The sequence below is a fragment of the Capra hircus genome, chromosome 15 (genome assembly GCF_001704415.2).
Source record: "Capra hircus breed San Clemente chromosome 15, ASM170441v1, whole genome shotgun sequence".
NCBI lineage: Eukaryota > Metazoa > Chordata > Mammalia > Artiodactyla > Bovidae > Capra > Capra hircus.
The window spans coordinates 19,176,156-19,198,469 of NC_030822.1; the positions used below are offsets into that span (position 1 = coordinate 19,176,156).

A 22,314-nucleotide genomic window follows, 5' to 3' on the forward strand; every position below is an offset into this window, starting at 1 on the left:
AGCAGTATTATTTGGGAAATAAAAACCATGTTTTCATTCAGAAGAATGAATAGAAAATAAAGTTGATTTGAGTGTTTGCATGGGATTATCTAAACCATGTGAAAGTCTGTTTTCAAAATTCATATTAGAGTTTTAATCAATCCTATCCAATTGTTATTTCATTCTGAATTGTCTGACAGTATAATTATTAGCATTCTTTTTAAACCTTTTTAGTGAAAGGTTTTTTAGTTAATGTTTTGATAAGAATTAAAGAACTTACAATGAGCTATCCATAAAAGTTATGTCTTACAGTTTTACATTTGCATTGATATTTAAGATAGTATAATGTTAATTCCATGAGTTAACTGTAAATGAATATGCTATCAGTGCTAGATTTTTATCCACATTAATTTAGGAACTATTTATTGGATGTCTGCTATATGTTAGTCACTATTTTAGATGCTGTGAAATAAACTGATAAAAGTCAGTGTGTTTGTGGGATTTTTTAAAAATGATGTTGACTTGTTTTCAAATGAGTCAGTGGAATTATACCTAAATGGAGTACTGAAAAAATGCAGTTATTACAGTAGGCTTTTATAAACTATTACCACTGAAGCTGAATATGTAGATGAATAAAATTTTTGAAATTAAATATTTCTGTTTTAAAAGGCAAGCATAATGAAATAGTATCAAATGAATGGAGTTAAGAGAGGTGAAAGAAGGAAAGCAGAACTTACGGTTGTTTAAAAAGGAAAATAAAACATTGATTATTTAAAAGGATAATATGTTTATTGAAGGAACATTAGAAAAATGTAAGCATAAAGGGAAGAAATACCCATATTCCCACTATCTTTTACCCAGTCTTTTATTGTTGTGTTTCCATATTGTTCCCTTTATGAGGAACTAAAATAAATACAGTTTTACTGAAATATCTTTACACATTTGTAATATCTTTAGACTTACCTCTTAAAATTGATATTTCACTATCAAAGATTTCTTACATGATCTTTCAAAAGTTTAGCCAGGTCATGTTTAAAACTACTTCAGAATTTCAGTAAAAATGACTGTAGTTTGTGCAAAAATAGATAAAGGATTAAATCAGTGTACACTTATGGTGAGAAAGATGATTAGGAGATTATTTAATAAGTATTTTTTAAAAGGACCATGAAATTAGCTTATTTCATTAAGGTAGAAATAAACTATGCATAGAAGATTGAGAAGACTGAAATTGGATCATACGTACAAGTGTAGATTTTAATTTCATGGACAAAATGATAAAAAGGGATCAGAAGGAGAGTTACAGACTGTAATTGTAACCTCCGATCTAAAGTGTATTTGAATAATAGCATTGCAAAAAAAAAAAAACAACATAATGTTTTAGTCTGAGGAATGAATGCACTGTAAATAGGGGAATACTGGAATAGTAGGCAAGTTGCTCAAAAAGTAGAGAATTGTCATGTACTGGATTTATATCCACTTTGTTGTAGAAGCTCAATCCTATTTTTGAAAAGTGATTTTAAGAAAAGCTAGATGAAGTATTATCCATGATTATAGGTTTCTAGTGTACATTGGCTCAGCAGTATAAAAGTATATAGAGTAACAAAAAAATGCATAGAGAGACATCTGATGCACTGAAAATTATGCAAGGAGTTGATATTCTGATAGGAATCTATCAAAATGAGAAAATAAGTATTGTGACTTGTAAGACTAGAATGATCAGAGGAGTGACTAACAAGGCTTTTGTCCAATGATAATGAACTTTTAAAAAGATAACAGTTCTCAATTTATATGCAGTGAGAAGTATTGGTGAAAGATGAAAGAATTGTAAAGAGTAAATTGTTTTCTACTCTAAAATTTTTCACATGTTAAAAAGTTGTGTGACTGTACTAATGGGAGAGTAACTCAGCCAAGTGAGAGTGAAGTGAGATATTTTCTAAGGCAATGTATAAAGTTCATGTAGAAATCTTAGAGAAATTATATTATTGAATAATATTTTACATTGCCTGGAAGGATTTTTATTTTGTTAAGAAAACAATTCATAAAAGCTGAAAATTAAGGTAACAGGCTAGAGAAGACTAAAATGGATGTGAAAGAAAGAAACTGATACCAGGCTTTTGAGGGAAGTGAATCAGCAAACCTGCTTGAGGACCTCCCTGGTTGTACAGTACAGAATTTATTCCATTTTTGAGATTAGTGGCTTATAAAGTTGGTTTTCTGACATTTCTGGTAGCTCAAGGATCTCAAATAATTGTATGTATTTCCTATTCTCAATTTTACCATTTAGAAAGAAAATCTATGTCTTATATCAGTGATGAGGGGCTGTGGGATAGGTGGTGTAGTGGGGTTAGAGTAGCAAAAACAGTGGAGCCATGAAGATTAGGTGATGCTTTGATACTTTAGACAAATGACTCACTTTTCTCCAAAAGTGAAATATCCTGCTCTGTTTTCCTTACTCAGAATTTGCAGGTTATTTTTGAAAAGTAATAACTTGCCATGGTGTTTACAAAGTGTTTACTGGAAGCAAAGAGTTTCAGACATTTCACTTAAAGGATGAGTCTATAAATGTCAAGTGAGAATTATAGACAGATGCCCTTGGGGCAAAATCAACTTTAGGTCAAAGTTTTACCTTTGACTATTTTGGTTGAAATTAATTTTGCCTGATTTCCTGGCAATTAATAATTTTTTTTAGCTTTGTAAGCATGGATGAGAATTTGAGAGCATTTAAAAATGACTTGTAAATAGAGATATTTATAACCAAAGGAAAACACAAAGGAAATACTCAGAGATTTACTACCCCAATCAGCTATGGTTTTCTTTCTTTTCTTTTAAAAAACACCTACCTCTATTGCTGTGAAATTGTGTTATGGAAATAAAATCTGTCACAGAAATAACTAAGAAAAATGATCTCTCTTCTCCCAGTAGTAACAGTTTTGGCCAACAATTTTGTGAGCATTTCTCCTACTCATCCGTCTTGCACTCTGGATAGAGACACAGGAAGTGGGATGGGGAGAATAAGTAGGTTGGATAAACATACCAAATGTGTGCCTGTTTTTAAAATTCTGCTTCTTTTTAAAAATAATATATTGTGGACATATTTCCATTAGGTATTATAAATACACATCATTGCTTTTAAAGTTTTATGTATATATAAACAATCCATTCCATTTTTAGACAAAGCAGAATTTAGTCTGCCTTTGATCATTGAAGCTTCCAGATTTTTCTCCACCATGAGCACTCTTTTTTTTTTTTTTTAAAATATTTATTTATTTGGCTGTGTTGGGTTTTACTTGCAGCACATGGGTCGTCAGTCTTCATTGTGGCATGCAGGATCTTTAGTTGTGGCCTGTAAGATCTAGTTCCCTGACGGGTTGAACCTGAGCCCCCTCCATTGGGAGCACCAAGTCTTAGCCACTGGGCACTAGGGAAGTCCCCATAAGCACTCTCTGAATGAACATCCTCATACATATATCTAGATAAAGAGCAATGTAGTGTGTAAAGAGCTCAGTTGTGCAATATTGGGCAGCTTACTAAACCTTTCTCAGTTTTGTTATCTTTCATACAGTAAATAATGATAGTACTTTACTTGAGTGTTGGTCAAGGGATGGAATGAGTTAATAATACATACAAACTCTTAGAGTAGTGTTTACATACATTGAGTATTTAATAAATGAGTATTTTGTCATTGATTTCAGCTTCTAAGAAGTTGAATTGTTTTGGCTCTTAAATTTAAATCTGCAGTAATTTCCCTTTTGTCAGGTTCACTGATCTTTTCTTTACCTAGAGTTCCTTTTGACCTGTGGCATATCCCACCATCTATATTACTGTTTTTCTCTCCCTGTTCTCTCAGCAGGTGCCAGCTTGCCTCACTCCATGGCACCAAAAGCTTCCCACCTTTACCCGTCACTCCCACCTCCACCATGAGCCATAGTTTGTGTACTTGTATCATTGGGTGATTAAAGTATCACCCAATCATCCAACTGATGAAAGTATCAGTAATTTAGTATCAAGTTTAAATTCTCCTTGGTGTTTCAGGCTCTCTATAATGGACCTCCACCAAGTTAGCCAACCTGTTTTCCTAGCATCTATTCTTTCTTGTCTGAATGTTTTCACTATTCCACAGAAAACTTTGAGAAACTCATGTTATTTCATTAACTTTCAGAAATTTGTTTCTCATCAATGGCCAGGATTCTATCTGCACAGTAAAACTTTCCTTGGTAACTGTAATTTGCATGGAACTCCTATTCCTCTGGGTTTATAAGACATGGCACCAATAGAAAAGAATTTAAACTTAGTCCTATCTTTCCAATAATACTTTGATTATAACTAGATTATAAACATTTTGAGTTCAGGTCCATATCCCCATATCTACTTGGTAAATCCTAAACATGTTACAGATACTTTTTATTGTTTCAGAAAAGTAGATTAATACCTAATTTGGTTAGTACAAAGAATCAAAATGGACATAAATTTAATCCAGAACTGAAGATAATATTTTTGCTTAGCACATTTTTAATGTCAATCATACTGAGACTGTAAGTAGTTTATACTTTACACTTGTATTTAACAAATGTTACTTATGTGCACATTTTAAGGGCCTGGAGGAACTGAGAATTTATGGGACAACAACAAGGTTTTCAACAATCTTAAAAGTAAATCTATGTATATGTGTATATAGGCATACATTTATAGCTACATTTAATAGGAAGGTTATAGAAATGGTACAATATATTGTAGGAAAAATTAGGAAGCACAGATAAGCAAAGCAAACATTTTGAACTATTTTTGACTCCCTTACTAAAACAACTCTATGAGCTATAAAACTTAGTTTAGCCCACCACTGTTCTCTCTAGAGCTAGAAAAGAGCCTGTCACATGGACATACAATTTCTTATATAAAAATGGATTTTCTGGCAGATACTCCTTTCCTGATGTCTTTATAGCTTAAGGTTGGGACTGGGTGGTGGGAAGGAGAATGTTCTGCAGCTACTCTGGCAACTTTAAAATCTGTTGTTTAATCTTAGAGTGACATTCTTCAGTGTTTCCCAAATTCTTGAAATCTGCTTACATTTTGTAACCATCTAAGACATAATTTCCAGGGTACAAGGGATTGAAAACAGCAGAAGTGTGGTGAAAAAGAGTAAATTAATGAAGGACAGGGTTTATATTTAGGATTCCATTTCTTTCAGGTTTCAGGATTGGGGCTGAACTCTTTAGAAAATTAAGACAAACAGAATGAGGCAGCTTCTGCAACTCAAATTGGTTGCTTAAATTCCACAAAAGTGTGTGTGCTGTACTCTAGAATAGAAAAGATATAGAGAACAAATTAAGAGTGTGGGTTTACAATTAATTTGGTTATTCATCACATTTATTTAAGCAACTGCCATATGATCTTACTTGAGATGGGGCCAGACTCCACCTCTGCTGTGTGGACTAGTAGAGTCTTAAAAAACAAATAGTTATTATATGAAAACCTCAACACAATATATAGAGACTTACTCTTTTCTTTAGATTGTTTTGCTTACTTTCCTCTCTGGAGTCATCTTGCCAGTTAAGTTTTACTAGTCAAATGTGATTTTGAAACATTTAAAATCATTTATACAGTTAGTTACTTATTATAATTGACAGCTTAAAAAATAACAGTAAAAAGTTCTGATGTTACAGAATTTGGTTGGATTTTTTTCCCCAAGCTATATTGTAAGAAAAAAAATTTTTTGAGGAAATAATTTTTTTTGGCCTTGCCAGGAATCAAACCCAAGTCTTCAACAGTAGGTGCAGAGTCCTAACCACTGAACTTCCAAGGAATTGCCAGTTGACAATTTTTTAAATTTAGTTCTTTCCTTCCACCTTAACTTTTCATATTTTGATATTTCAAATGATTCACCAAAATGTAATATTGCAGTTGTATGACATTTGATTATAAATAGTAGTGATATAAAAATATAAGTATTACATTATGCTAATTTTTTTCTTGGAATAATTTTTTTTATTACAAAAATAAAATGGCCATGTTTATTAGAAGCTTTGAAAAAAAAAATCATTCCATCACATGAACAGATAAATTGTTCATTTTTTGGTATATCTCCAACCACTTCAAATATTTTTTTGCATTAGAATAAATTAGGATTCCTGTTTGAAAAACAGAAACCTCCAATGACCATTTGCAAGTTAGAGAACTGAAGACTAAACATAATTTTTTGTTTATGGTTGCACCATGCAGCATGCAGAATCTTAGTTTTCCTGACCAGGGTTGGAACCTGTGCACCCTCCACTGGACAACCAAGGAATTCCCTAAAGATAATTTTTTAAGAACCCCTATTATTCAAACTTACGCAGCATTACTTTTAATATAATAGATAAGATGTGAGCAAGTTCAAGGAAACTTGGCAAAATTGTGTGCATATATATAAAGGGCTTTAAATGGAGGCTTTTATTTTTATTGAAGTATAGCCGCTGTACAATGTTATAAAAGTTACAGGTGTACAGTATAGTGATTCACAATTTTTATTAATATACTCCATTCATAATTGTTATAAAATATTGCCTGTATTTCCCCATGTTGTACATACATCCTTGTAGCTTATTTTGTACCTAATAGTTCTTACCTCTGAATCCCCTAGTCCTATATTGCTCCTTCCCTGTTCCTTCTCCTTATTGGTAACCACTAACTTGTTCTCTGTATTTGTGAGTCTGCTTCTTTTTTGTTATACTCACTGGCTTATTGTATTTTTTAGGTTCCACATGTAAGTGATGTACAGTATTTATCTTTCTCTGTCTTAATACAGTTAGTATAATACCCTTCAGGTCCATCCATGTTGCTGTAAATAACAAAATTTCATTCTTTTTCATGACTGACTAGTATTCCATTGTGTGTATTTATTAATACCACGTCTTCCTTATCCATTCTGTTGATGGATACTTGGTTTGCGTCCATATCTTAGGCATTGTGAATAATGCTACTCTGAACATTGGGGTGCATGTGTCTTTTTGAATTAATGATTTTAGTAGTTTGGGATATATACCCAGGAGTAGAATTCCTATTTTGGTTTTGAGAAACCTCCATACTGTTTTCCACAGTGGTTGTACCAATTTATATTCCCACAATCAGTTCATGAGGTTTCCCCTTCCTCCACATCCTCGCCAGCCAACATGTGTTATTTGTGTTCTTTATGGTGATATCCATTCTGACAGGTATGAGGTGAAAACTACGCAGTTTTGATTTGCATTTCCCTGATGATGCTAACATTGCCAACATCTGCTGGATCATGGAAAAAGCAAGAGAGTTCCAGAAAAACATCTATTTCTGCTTTATTGACTGTGCCAAAGCCTTTGACTGTGTGGATCACAATCAACTGTGGAAAATTCTTCAAGAGGTGGGAATACCAGACCACCTGACCTGTCTCTTGAGAAATCTGTATGCCGGTCAGGAAGCAACAGTTAGAACTGGACATGGAACAACAGACTGGTTTCAAATAGGAAAAGGAGTATGTCAAGGCTGTATATTGTCACCCTGCTTATTTAACTTCTATGCAGAGTACATCATGAGAAATGCTGGGCTAGAAGAAACACAAGCTGGAATCAAGATTGCCGGGAGAAATATCAATAATGTCAGATATGCAGATGACACAACCTTTATGGCAGAAAGTGAAGAGGAACTAAAAAGCCTCTTGATGCAAGTGAAAGTGGAGAGTGAAAAAGTTGGCTTAAAAGCTCAACATTCAGAAAGCAAAGATCATGGCATCCGGTCCCATCACTTCATGGGAAATAGATGGGGAAACAGTGTCAGACTTTATTTTTCTGGGCTCCAAAATCACTGCGGATGGTGATTGCAGCCATGAAATTAAAAGACGCTTACTCTTTGGAAGAAAAGTTATGACCAACCTAGATAGCATATTCAAAAGCAGAGACATTACTTTGACGACTAAGGTCCATCTAGTCAAGGCTATGGTTTTTCCAGTAGTCATGTATGGATGTGAGAGTTGTACTGTGAAGAAGGCTGAGCGCCGAAGAATTGATGCGTTTGAACTGTGGTGTTGGAGAAGATTCTTGAGAGTCCCTTGGACTGCAAGGAGATCCAACCAGTCCATTCTGAAGGAGATCAGCCCTGGGATTTCTTTGGAAGGAATGATGCTAAAGCTGAAACTCCAGTACTTTGGCCACCTCATGTGAAGAGTTGACTCATTGAAAAAGACTCTGATGCTGGGAGGGATTGGGGGCAGGAGGAGAAGGGGACAACAGAGGATGAGATGACTGGATCGCATCACTGACTCGATGGACGTGAGTCTGAACTCTGGGAGTTGGTGATGAACAGGGAGGCCTGGCATGGTGCGATTCATGGAGTCGCAAAGAGTCGGACACGACTGAGCGACTGAACTGAACTGATGATGCTAAGCATCTTTTCATGTCCCTGTTGGCAATTTGCATTTCCTCTTCGGAAAAATCTCTCTTCTGTTTTTCTGTCCTAAATGGAGGCATTTTCTATTGGTTAATGACAGAAAGATCTGAGAATTTCTGATATCAAAACAAAACTCAAAGCACTATCAAAAGTTTTTAAAATTTAAACCTAACTTTGTTTATCAGGTAGATTCCTGTACAAAAGTACATAATTATGCTAAGTATATTTTTAAATATTTAACTTTAAGATGTTTTCATGTAAATCTAGTAAACAGTAATCTTTCGAAAAAGAAAAATAGACTAGTAGTAGAATGACCAAAGTGATGTTCACATGTTTTTGTACTAGTTTCACCAATAATGGAATTTGAATATGATCATCCATATAACCTTTGCTTTTTCTGGTAATTTGGTTTACATAGCTCTGTTCAATGAAGATGTAATGAAGTTTATATTCTTTTGGTTTGTAATTTTGTTAATTGGTATGATATATGAGTATCTGGAATGTCTAGATGCTTTCTTTTCAGTCCTTGGAAAACCATTCTTAGTAGGTATTATTATTTTTGTTTAAAAATGAAAACTCTGATGATGGGAGAGATTCAGTGGTTGATAAAGGGTGATCAAATTCTTTTCACTTTACCACACTGCTTCTCCAAAGTAGAGTGGTATTTTTAAAGATTGAATGATGTTTTAAAAATGAGATACCTGCTAATGGTAATGCTACCAGTGTAGGGTCTATGTACAGAGTGGCTGTCAAAGAATATTTGATTGAATCAAGTGAATGACAGTCAGTAGCAATGTATTCAAGGCCATAGAGTCTTCCTATATTAATCAGAAGGGTCTTTTTGTACATATGTATTTTGAACTTACACTAATTAAAGTAATAAATAATTGATGAATGAAAGATACAAGATCAATTTATGTAAGAAAATATTTAAGAATTTTTGTTTACATTTTTACACACATATAGACAATTTTTACTCAAATGCATAAATGAAATCATATACATGAAATACAGTCTCTTTTTTCTTGTCTCTATTCCTCCCTCCACCCATAGAACGCTATCTACCATAATCATATTAGCTTTTTTTTACAAGAATGGATTATGTTATACATATTTTAACCTTTTTTCATTCAATAAAATCTTGTGGACATTCCCCCAAATTACTTATATAGCCCTAATTTGTTTTATATGGACATAAAAAGTTCCATGATGTGGATGCACCATGATTATTAATTTAGACCACTTCTGTTTTGGGGGACATTTATTTTGTTAAAGATTTTGCTGCTGCAAAGTTTGCAGGAAATAACTTTGTATAAACCCATTTTCGTCCTGGTGTTTTTATTTCTTTGGGGTAGGTCCCAGAAGTAAATTGCTATGTTAAAAGATGTGTAATTTTTATTTGAGTAGCTTTTCCCAGTGGTTTTCTGTAAAGGCCATAACAATATTTCCTACAGCAATGGATGAAGTCACTAATTCTCATTGCTTTGGTAGTGTTAATACCCTCTGAAGCTTTTACCATTCTGATGGGTATAAAGTGATATTTTACTATTTTAATTTGTATTTCCTATTTTGGAAATTTGTGTGTGGTGCCATATTAATTTTAACCATTTACATTTTCTCTTCTGAGAATTGCCTATTCAGAATCTTGGCCAATTTTCCCAATGAGTAGTTTTGGTTTTCCTGGCCAGTTGTAAGAACTGTATATAATCAGCCATCTACATCTGGAAGTCTGGTGACTTGAATTCATCTTACTTCATTCCCACTCTCAACTTATTTATTTGTACTGAGGCAAGCAGTTGAATGAAAGGAAATCTTAGTTTCTACAGAAGTCTTGAAAGACAGGGCTGGTGGAGCGCCTAAGACAAGGAATAAGAAACTGACTCAGAAACACTTGGCACCCTAGATGTTGACATCAGCCTGGACTCCAGGAAACCAAAAAGGAGCTGAATTGGCAAGCTGAGTCCTCCTTACTCTTGTGTAAAGACTTCTCTGTTTTTTTGTCAAAAGACTACCATCAGCCAACTTGCTGTCTACACCTGCTACACAGCTGTTGTGGTAGAGAGGGTCAACTACTACACTGGGACTGCCAACTCTGAGCTCAGGGAATAGATGGAAAAAATAACTGCATATCTAAGGATCCAGCAACAAGAAAGGAACACAAACTGTTGGGACAGGCCCCCAACAAAAAGCTTTTGGAGGAGAGACAATAACTTGAAAAAAATAACAGGAACACAGTGAGATTGAAAGTGCAGTATTTAAAAAACAAAAAGTCTTTGGCGCTAAAAATGCTAATTTTTGAACTAACTACAACAGTAGGTCAAATGGAGGAAAATGATAACACAGAGACTTAAATTTGTGGCCTGGAGAATCTAGTGGAAGAAATATTTTTAAACCTAAAGCCAAGGGCAAAGAAAGGATAAAAATAACAGATTTTGAGGACAGAAGAACTAATGTGTATAATAGGGGTTCAAGAAGGGGAAAAAAAGGAATAGATTGAAGAGAGGCAGTAATTTTAAAAAGACATCCTTGAGCTGAAATAGGCATGATTCTAGCTTCAAGGGGCATGTTGAGTCCCAAGCAGAATTCGTGGTAATAATAATAAATAATGGGACTTACCTGGTATTTCAGTGGCTAAGATCCTGTGTTCCCAATGCAGGGTGGGGGTGGGGGGTGGAGGCTGAGTTCCATTTCTGATCAGGGAACTAGATCCCACATGCAAAACTAAGAGTTATCATGCCCCAACTAAACAGACCTGGCACATGCAAATAAATATTTTTAAAAATAATAAAAATGTCATACCAATTACTAAGTTCCTGTTCTTCTAGGCAGTATTTTAAAGGCTTTACATTTATTAACTTGTTGAATCCTTACAACAGCCCTACAAAATAGATGCTATTATCCCCCCTAATTCAGACAAGGGAAAAAAGGTTAACTATTACAGTCAGAAAGTGAACCCAAGAGATCTGACTCCAGAGCTCTGACTGACTGCCTCAAAGTGCAAAGACTGTTTAAGCAAATCCTATTACAATTTATGATCTCTGAAGATGAAGGGTGAAATCCAGAGAGAAAGAGAGCAAGAAATCAGCAAAAGAAAAAGACCCTGTCACCAGAGTTCTGATCTGTAGTACCTTAAGCTAGAAAGCTGTGGGAAATTTTATACATACTACTAATTGGAAAGGACCGCAAGCCAATTTCACTAACCAAATTATTCACATATCAGGCTGATACAAAGATTTGCTGATATATCACAATTGAACAACTAACCCCACCTACCATCTAATGAAAATATTCAAAGGGAAATCTAAAAGTATTTAACACTTGTCTTCACACATGTCACTCCTACCTGGAATAAATCTTCCCTTTATCAGTCTAACAACTCATTCTTTTTTAATTAAAGTATAATTGATTTACAGTTTTGTGTTAGTTTCAACTACATAGCAATGTGATTCAGTTGTATGTGTAAGCATATATTTCAGATTATTTTCCATATTAGATTATAAGATGTTGAGTATCATTCCCTGTGCTATACAGTAAACCCCTGTTGCTTATCTGTTTTATGTATAGTAATTTGTTGATCCCATACTCCTAATTTATTCGTCTTCTCTTCCCTTTCCCCGTTGGTAATCATAAGTTTATTTTCTATGTCTCTGAGTCTATTTCTGTTTTGTGTATAGATTCATTTGTATTATTTTTTTAGATGCTACGTATCAGTGACATAATATTCACCTTTTCTGACTTACTTCACTTGGTATAATATTCTCTAGGTCTATCCACACTGCTGCAAATGGCCATATTGCATTCTATTTCATGCCTAAGTAATATTCCATTGTGTGTGTACACATATATGTGTGTGTGTGTACACACACACACCACATCTTCTTAAGCCAATTATTTGTTGATAGGCACTTGGGTTGCTTTCGTATCTTGGCTGTTGTTAATAGTGCTGCTGTGAACATTAGTGTGTATGCATCTTTTCAAATTAGAGTTTCGTTTTTTCCAAATATGTGCCCAAGATTATGATTGCTAGATCATATGGTAGCTCTATTTTTAGTTTTTTAAGGAACCTCCATACTGATCTGCATAGTAGCTGCACCAATTTACATTCCCACCAACAGTGTAGGAGGTTTCCCTTTTCTCCTATGCTCTCCAGCATTTATTATTTGTAGACTTTTTGAGATAGCCATTCTGACCTGACACCTCATTCCTAACATCTTAACTTCTTCTAGACAATCTTTTGCAGTCCCCTAAGCCTGAGTTTTATTCTCTTCTTAAATGCTCCCATAGCACCCTGTAGTTCCCTCACCTTGGCACTTGTTTCCCCTGTAAAATTGTAAGCTCTCTGAGGACAGAGACAGACTATGCATGTTTTGTTCACTGTGATATCCCCAGTATAGCAGGTTGACTGAGTGATTAAAATTTGTGTGGTCAAAATTAGCAAATCTTTTTTGCTACCCTACTCAGACTGTTTTAGTAGTAGTTCTTCAGGGAAAGTAAAGTTTTGTCTTTAATAGATCTATTCAAAGCTCTATTCAAATATGTCTTGTTTGTATTTCTTTATTCATCTTGTGACTGTTTTACAAAATTTTTAGTTCAAAAAATTTCAACATATTGAATGTATAATATTTTTTACATATAAAATTAATTTATGTAAGGCATATTTACAATGCATGTTATCCATGTTGGATTCAGACTTCTATTATTTGTTATTTTTTGATAGGCAGAATTAATAGGAAAGTATAGAAATGAATTTACAAGTGTAATCAAAACACTCAGATAGTGTTTTAATACTCTAAAAATAATAGTGTTAATTCTATTTTTTTTTTCTTCTGTTTCTCTGCAGATTAAAGCTAAAAATTATGACAAGGTAGAAAAGGTGAGTCCTCTTAAATACACTTGGAATTTTATGCTGAAGTTTAATTTAGGACTTCACATTTGTGAGGCAAATACAGTAAAATGTTAATAATTACTAAATCTAGCTAGTGATTATATGAGCTTCCTGGGTGGCTCAGTGGAAAAGAATCTGCCTGCCAGTGCAGGAGATGGAAGAGATGCAAGTTCAGTCCCTGTGTCCGGATGATCCCCTGGAGAAGGAAGTGGCAACCCACTCCAGTAATCTTGCTTGGGAAATCCCATGAACAGAGGAGCCTGGCAGGCTACAGTCCATGGAGCTGGACTTGACTTAGCGACATACCAACAAAGTGATTATATAGGAGTTCATTGTACTTATTCAGCCCATTCGTGTGCTTGAAAATGTTCATAATAAAATTTTGGAGAAGAAAGTAATTATATTCTCCTGACCAAAATTATGAGAATGATTTTGATTATGTAAACAAACTAGACGGAGTTGTTATTTGTCATTTATTTGTAAGAAGTTAAATTCATGAAAGGACTTCCCTGATGGCTCAGATGGTAAAGCGCTTGTCTACAATGTGGGAGACCCGGGTTCGATCCCTGGGTCGGGAACATCCCCTGGAGAAGGAAATGGCAATCCACTCCAGTACTATTGCCTGGAAAATCCCATGGACAGAGGAGTTGAATTTGTTTCTTTAATGTTTTGTTTCAGCTGTGTACATGGGAAATCTATTTAACTGTGGATTCTCATATTTTACTGTATTTACAGCTATTTCAGAGATGCCTTATGAAGGTTTTGCACATTGATTTATGGAAGTGTTATCTTTCATATGTCCGAGAAACCAAGGGTAAACTACCAAGTTACAAGTAAGTTAAATCAGGATCTTAAGAATGCAAGTCATGTCTTAATTTATTCATCTCCTCTTGCAACTCTTAACTCCAGAGGATGAAGAAATTTAAAGATTTGAAAAATCAGGATTCTCTGAGAAGTTAGTAAACATGGGGAAAACCACTTTAAAGAAAATCACTGGCATTAGATTTATTCTGGAGAGTTGAATCATCCAAGCCCCTCTTCTATATTGAAACACTGTACTTTTGCAGCTCCAGATCATTTTGTTCACAGGCTTGTTGTCAACTTAATAAAAGGCATCTTATTGTCCTGGCACCACTCTTGGCAGGTTACATTTGTAATGTGCTTTTTAACTATTCGAAGGCACCTTTGACCGTGGTATTTTTGTGTAATTGACCTCCTCACTAGGACGTACCCTCACCTATCTATCTTTGTTGAATATAAATAATGGACCTTCTCAAATGCTCTTTTTGTATGTAACAAATAGGCAAATTATTTCTCAGAATTCTTTGTTTTCTTTTCTTCCTTATTGTTAGTCTTATATTGAACAAGTTCTTTCTCCCTAAATTTTATTTCAGAGCTAATAGATCTTCAGCCATAACTTACCTTCTTAATCAATGAATCAGATATTTACCCATTTGAATCTTCTACATATAAGATTAGTCAGTTTGAAGGTTATAAAATTATATAAAACATGGCCCCTATCTTTGATAAGCTTACAAGTAGTAGGTAAAAGAAACACAGTATATAAATTAATGACATTAACAAGCTAAACACAAAAGAACACTGTATACTTGCAAAGATGTCATTACATTTTGTTTTTATAAAAGATTTAAATGTTGTTCTGATCCTATGAATGGAAGTTATGATTATGTTTTAGTTATAGATACATTTTAATAATAGTTTTTCTAAAAAGTATCTTTCACATTTATTTCAGAGAAAAGATGGCTCAAGCATATGACTTTGCACTGGATAAAATTGGAATGGAAATTATGTCTTACCAGGTAGAGTTAAAATTTTCTAATACATACACAATAAATTTGAAACTACTAAGAAAAATACCAACATTTTCTTTTATTTCTTAGATTTGGGTGGATTACATCAACTTCTTAAAAGGCGTGTAAGTATTTACATAGTTTTATTTTCTGTGTGAACACAGATTTAGCTATAATATAATTGATGGCATTTCTCATCCAATATCAGGGAAGCTGTTGGATCTTATGCAGAAAATCAGAGAATAACAGCTGTTCGAAGAGTTTATCAACGAGGTTGTGTTAATCCAATGATCAACATTGAACAACTGTGGAGAGACTATAACAAGTATGAAGAGGTAAATTAGGACAGAGTAGTTTATTATTATGATAAAGTGATTTTAATTTTCATGCGTTGTGGGTTTGTAACCTTTCTAATATTAGGTATCTGGGTATCAGTGCTGCATACGTTTGTTTTCATGTTGATTGTAATGAAAGGACCATTCCTAATGTTTTGAGAATCTCATATTACTGTTATTTTTTAGAGAATACTGTAGGAGAATTATAATCCTTACAAAACCATTTTTATTCAGTGCTAAACTATATCCACACAGTCATACACATACATGTTGCCACTGACTCTTATGAAAGGGTTCCTTTTTAGTTACTTTTCTAGTCGTAGTGATGAGTTGCAATGCACCTCTTTCACCTAGTTACAGTGATGTGATTATTGCCTTGCAATTGCGAGATGTGGGACTGTAGTCCAACATCTTTGTTTCATAAGCAAGTGATTTATTAGTGTTTTATTTATTTTTGGCTGTGCTGTGTCTTTGTTACTGCACAGGCTTTTCTCTAGTTGCAGCGAGCAGAGGCTACGCTCAGGCTTCTCACTGCAGTGACTTCTCTTGTGGCAGAGCGCAGGCTCAAGGGCAGGTGGGCTCAGAAGTTGCAGCTCCCCAGCTCTGGAGCACAGCGTTAATAGTTGTAGTGCAGGGGTTTAATTGCTTTGAGGAATGTGGGATCTTCCCAGATCAGGAATCGAACCAGCGTCTCCACTGTGAGGCAGGTTCTTCACTATTGAGCCACCTAGGAAGCCCCCAAAGAACTTTTAAATTCAATGTGGCTTTTACCTATGAATACTTATATTGGAATTAAAACTGAGAAAATTTCAAGATATTTATTAATTCATTTAAAGTTTATAGTTATAGACTCCTTACCTTTTTAACATGAATAGTATTAAACTGTATTTCCCAAAATAAGAAAAAAACTCAGTGAGAAAAGGGGCATTATTTCATAATTTTGCAAATCTCTCTGGTATCTAGCTTAGTAGAGGACAGATTTTCATATCTGCTTCTACATTCTATCTGGTATCATATTGAATGTCATATAACTTCTGAAAAACTCCTGTATATTTGTGAGAGGGGCAAATCATGTCTCCGTGATATATGAAAATTGTTTTGATCTTACAGACCCTCTGAAAGGGTCTTGGGGAACAGGAATCTTTGGACTACTCTTTGAGAACTACTAGGCATGAATGAAATTGTACAGACCTAGTAAGAAAAAGGCTTTTAGAACTAAGCCATGGCTATTCACCCAGCTGAATCTGTACATTACATCATTCTTTATTAGTAAAATTTTATGTGAAATAATTGACCCTTTCCAAATCATTCCCTATCTTTGAAGCTTACTGCCATCTCATAACATATAGGCAGGTCCTCCTTGTTTTCTTAAGCATATAAAGTGATCAAAGCTTTATTTTACTAACCAAAAAACCTCTCAAAATAAATAATTAAAAGTTATTTAGCAAATGAATAAACTGTATTATCCTAATATTAACATATAGTTAATTTTAAAATAATATACATTTTCTTTTTTTTCTCTTAGGGTATCAATATTCATTTAGCTAAAAAAATGATTGAAGATCGGAGTAGAGATTACATGAATGCTAGGCGGGTAGCAAAGGTATGGAATTCCATCAGGCTGCTTACTATAATGTTTGTTATGAGTATGTTATTTACACAGGGACTTTTCCCATCTGGTATTACTCAATATGTTTAATCATTGGCAATCTTAACTAATAACAGTTAATTACATTGTCTGAAGAGATGATGTATTTGATATTTAAAGTGAAATACCTCTTAACGGACTTGTGAAGGGATAAAATAGAATAAATCAAGTTTGGAAGAAATTATTTTTTAAAACAGAGAAACAGGTTGTAGAGACAAAGTTCTACATAGAATTAATCAAGTAGTGGTTATCCATCCCTCCTATCTGCTCATACATATCTGAATACTGTACTACTCTCTGGTCTAATGACATTGCTCTCAGGGACAGAGTTTTGTCTTGTGTACATTCCTTTCCGCTCAGTGAAACTGTTAGAAGTTAGGGAAAATAGCCTAATACTGTGAACTATTGAAGTTTTAAAAGAAAGTTTCTCCAGAGATGGCAATAATGATGCCACCAGATCATTAGTCATGTTGATCTGTCAACCTCTCTGTGTTGAGAATGACTTTCTGTATCACCTACAGAGAGGGCCCAGGGCTGTTCTCTTCACCTTGTCCTGGGAACCTGTTACTGGGTGATTAATCTTTTATCTTTCTCCCTGCTCTTAAATAGTTTTTAGGTTATATTAACAAAGTAGTAACTAAGATCATGGCATCTGGTCCCATCACTTCATGGGAAATAGATGGGGAAACAGTGGGAACAGTGTCAGACTTTATTTTGGGGGGCTCCAAAATCACTGCAGATGGTGATTGCAGCCATGATATTAAAAGACGCTTGCTCCTTGGAAGGAAAGTTATGACCAACCTAGATAGCATATTCAAAAGCAGAGACATTACTTTGCCAACAAAGGTCCATCTAGTCAAGGCTATGGTTTTTCCAGTGGTCACATATGGATGTGAAAGTCGGACTGTGAAGAAAGCTGAGCGCCGAAGAATTGATGCTTTTGAGCTGTGGTGTTGGAGAAGACTCTTGAGAGTCCCTTGGTCTGCAGGGAGATCCAACCAGTCCATTCTAAAGGAGATCAGTCCTGGATGTTCTTTGGAAGGACTGATGCTGAAGCTGAAACTCCAGTACTTTGGCCACCTCATGTGAAGAGTTGACTCATTGGAAAAGACTGATGCTGGGAGGGATTGGGAGCAGGAGGAGAAGGGGACGACAGAGGATGAGATGGCTTGATGGCATCACCGACTCAATGCACATGAGTTTGGGTGAACTCCAGGAGTTGGTGATGGACAGGGAGACCTGGCATGCTGCAATTCATGGGGTCGCAAAGAGTCGGCCACTACTGAGCGACTGAACTGAACTGAACTGTGAACAAAGTAGTATTTGGGGGGTGAAAGGCATTTTGAACAGAATATTCCAAACTGATCAACTCCATTCCATATATTAGTTATTCTTCAGCTTACCACAGAATTCTAAATGCTTATTGTCTAGGAATATGAGACAGTAATGAAAGGTTTGGACCGCAATGCTCCCTCAGTGCCTCCTCAAAATACTCCTCAAGAAGCTCAGCAGGTGGATATGTGGAAGAAGTACATACAGTGGGAAAAGAGCAACCCTCTTCGTACAGAAGATCAGACCCTGATAACTAAAAGAGGTAACAAGATTAGCTCTCCTGATACTCCAATTACATGTATGTTAGGCCACTTGATATTATCCTGTAGGTTACCAAAGCTGGTTTTTGTATCCCCAGGCTTTTTTCCTCTTATGTTTCTCAGACTCAGTAATTTCTATAGATGTCTCCATGTTCACTGGCCTTTATTTATCATATACAGTATGCTGGTGAGCCCATCTGGTGAATTCTTCATTTCAAATATTCTACTTTCCAGTTCCATAAATTTCCATTCTAGGAATTTTTATATGTATTACAGTTTTCCTTTTTCTGTTGAGATTCCATGGCCATTACCATCTTTCTCTTTTTATCCTTGAATATATTTAAAATAGTTATAAAACCTTTGTCTGCTAATTCTAACATCTGTGCCATTGAGTTGATTTCTTTTCCTCTTGACTATAGGTCACATTTTTTTTTTTTTTGTCAGAAGTCTGGACATTTAAAAAAAAGTTTCTGGACATTGTACAGCTGTGTAAATGATACATAGTAAAGACTAGATTCTATTATCTTCCTCTGAAGAATGTTGGGTTTTATTTTAGCAGGGAGTTAGATTACTGGCAGATCTTCTCGACTTTGTGGAGGCTTGGCTTTACGGTGTTAGGATGAGCCTGTGTTAGTGGCCTTTATCTCACGGTAAATCTTAGTCCTGGGATATAGTCTTTACTCTTAAGACAATGGAAAGTTCAAGGTGTTTACTCAGAATCCCTTAACCTGATGGGAGTCAGAATCCAAACATGGTCTCCATTACAGTGAATGGGCAGCTGATGAGATATCACTCCAGCTCTTTCAGCTCTTCTTTCTGCTCTGGCTCTTTGTATTTTTTCCTGTGGATGTCTATTTTAGAGTCAGTTAAAATATTGAGGGCATTTATGTCCAGATTTTCAGCCTCCACCTTCTGTGGTTCTCTTTTGGGGGATTTCCCCCCTTAATTTCTGGTTGCTCTTCTAACCCAAAACTCCATGTCACTTACCTCAAGCTGGTAAAACTTCAGCATTTGACTTGAGTTCTAGCTATCCCAGAACAACACACACAGGGCTGTGTATTTGAGGGGAATAGCATATTAAATACATGTCTACAGTTTTTTAAAATTCCAGTTTTTAGAGCTCAGGCCTCTCTGGTTTTTCTTTTGGTCATTCTCTGGTGCCTTCAAATTGTTGCCTTTTGTATTGTTCAGTTGATGAGTTTTTTTTTCCCCACAAGAGTTAGTCTTATACAGACTACTCTGCCACTGCTAGCACTAGACTTTGGAACTTAAAAAGACTCCTTAATCTTGCCTTGTTCTCTTAGCCGAGCAAGTACTATTTCCTTTGCCTGCACCATTTTTGTATCTACTCCTGTCCTTCCTGCCTCTACTTACACTTACACTCTCATCTGACCAGATTCTGTCCCTTCTTTAGGTTTCACTTAGATGTCAGTTCCTTAGTGAAGCCTTTCTTGAGTCTCTAAACTATGTGAAGTCCTGCTGCTGTAAGTTAAGAGTACACTGTACTTTCTCATCATGCTTATTTTCACAATTGTTTTCTTAATATCAATCTTCCCAAAATATTGCAGACTTCTTGAATATAGGAAGTCTTAGTCACTGGTATATTCACAGTGTCTTTCACATTCCTTAGCATATAGTTTGGAGAAGGCAGTGGCACCCCACTCCAGTACTCTTGCCTGGAAAATCCCATGGATTGAGGAGCCTGGTAGGCTGCAGTCCATGGGATTGCTGAGGGTCGGACACGACTGAACGACTTCACTTTCACTTTTCACTTTCATGCTTTGGAGAAGGAAATGGCAGCCCACTCCAGTGTTCTTGCCTGGAGAATCCCAGGGACGGGGGAGCCTGGTGGGCTGCTGTCTGTGGGGTCATGCAGAGTCAGACACGACTGAAGTGACTTAGCAGCAGCAGCAGCATATAGTTGGTACTCAATAAATATTAATTTAATAAATGATAAATGAATGGGTTTGGGTGGATGATAATAATCACTGAAGTTTTTTATTTCTCATTATCATTCATTATTGAGGGCCCTGTCTTAGCCTAAAAATTTAGTTGTGATACTTATATGGATAGTTTTATAAATAATGTTTATTCTAATTAAATGTTGCAAATGTCTTCTCTTAGTTATGTTTGCTTATGAACAGTGCCTGCTGGTACTGGGCCATCACCCTGATATTTGGTATGAAGCTGCCCAATATCTTGAGCAATCAAGTAAACTCTTAGCAGAGAAGGGGGTGAGTATTCATTTTTTTTCCCCCTTTTTGGTCTTTTCATGGTTTCGATATAGCAATAATTTATTAAAAGTATAACACTGAATTTTGGTAATAATGTGTAAGAATTGAAAACTTAGTGACCCTCTTATGTGATTAGACTACTTTAGAATTAAAACATGGTGGCTCTTCTTTAATGTATTAAAGTAATGAATCACTTAGAGTACTTACATAATTCTTTTTTATGTTGAAATAATGGAAGAAGTCTTAGAAATTTTTTTAAGAATCCAGAAATGCATGTATGTCCATAGGTATATACATATGATGAGTCTGTGTTTTATTCTCTTTCAGCTACATTAAACTTACTGTAAGTGAGCTTTCTTTTTTCTCTCCTAGGATATGAATAATGCCAAATTATTTAGTGATGAAGCTGCTAATATATATGAAAGAGCCATAAGCACTTTATTAAAGAAGAATATGCTTCTTTATTTTGCATATGCAGATTATGAAGAGGTAAGTTAAAATATTTAGAACTTTCTTATAATTGGATTTTTTAATTGCAGCACTGAATTTTTTTTCCTAGCTGCTTCTTCACCAGGCATATTGCTTTTTGAAGTCAGAGATAAGGCAAAATGAACAGTTATTAGTCCTTTGCTCATTATATATTTATGCTCAAAGCAGGTGCCTTTGTGGGATGCAGCCTCTGGATTCCTCAGAGCTCAAATCCTGCTTGTTTATGAGTATATATTTATATCCACTTCTTCTCTACCATCTTAGAGTCGCATGAAGTATGAGAAAGTTCACAGTATATATAACAGACTTCTGGCAATTGAGGATATTGATCCCACCTTGGTAAGTAACTTTATAAATCTCTTTCCCACCTTTGCAGTCTGCTTTTATAGAAAAGTTTTTTTAATCTATATAAAGTAAATTTACTGTTTTTATTGAATTTTTAGTTCTATGAATCTTGACTAATAACATAGTCATGGGACAACCATCACAATTAAAATATAAAACACTTAAATCACCCCACAGAAATTCCCTCATGTGACCCCCTTATAGTCAACCCTTCCCTGTCTCCCAGTCCCTGACAATTACTGAGGTATTGCTCTATTTTTTTTTTTTTTAAGTACAGAAGTATGAAATAGCTACAGTGGGGCTTTTTCTAACACCTTCCTCGTGAGCATAGTTTGAATGCTATGTAATTGTTGCTTAATAAATATTTCTTTTTAAGTAAATAGAGGCAAGAGAAACCAACATTCTAGGAAGCAGTTGCACAGGAACTCACTTTATCCTGAAGTCTACTCTGTAATAGTGGTTTTCAAAGCCACTATTTTTGCAAAAGTACAGTGGAACTCTTTCAGTGGGAGAAGTGGACAGGCCAATGCATGGGGCTCTAGACCCTCTGCCTCAAGTCAACTCCAGAGCTATTCCTTTTTTGTTTGTTTACCTTGGGGTTCCAC

At 35.2% G+C, this 22,314-nt stretch overlaps 1 protein-coding gene across 2 annotated transcripts in view; it reads left to right on the forward strand.

Moving 5' to 3' along the window:
• Positions 1–22,314, forward strand: part of CSTF3 (cleavage stimulation factor subunit 3) — a 68,518-nt gene that overhangs the window by 37,600 nt on the left and 8,604 nt on the right. For both annotated transcript variants that reach the window (XM_005690063.3, XM_018059269.1), the window contains exons 4-13: positions 13,211–13,243; positions 13,991–14,088; positions 15,009–15,075; positions 15,157–15,191; positions 15,275–15,401; positions 16,927–17,004; positions 18,481–18,643; positions 20,766–20,875; positions 21,248–21,364; positions 21,629–21,703. In XM_005690063.3, coding sequence (XP_005690120.1) covers positions 13,211–13,243; positions 13,991–14,088; positions 15,009–15,075; positions 15,157–15,191; positions 15,275–15,401; positions 16,927–17,004; positions 18,481–18,643; positions 20,766–20,875; positions 21,248–21,364; positions 21,629–21,703 — 903 coding nt within the window. The remainder of the gene's footprint in view (positions 1–13,210; positions 13,244–13,990; positions 14,089–15,008; positions 15,076–15,156; positions 15,192–15,274; positions 15,402–16,926; positions 17,005–18,480; positions 18,644–20,765; positions 20,876–21,247; positions 21,365–21,628; positions 21,704–22,314) is intronic.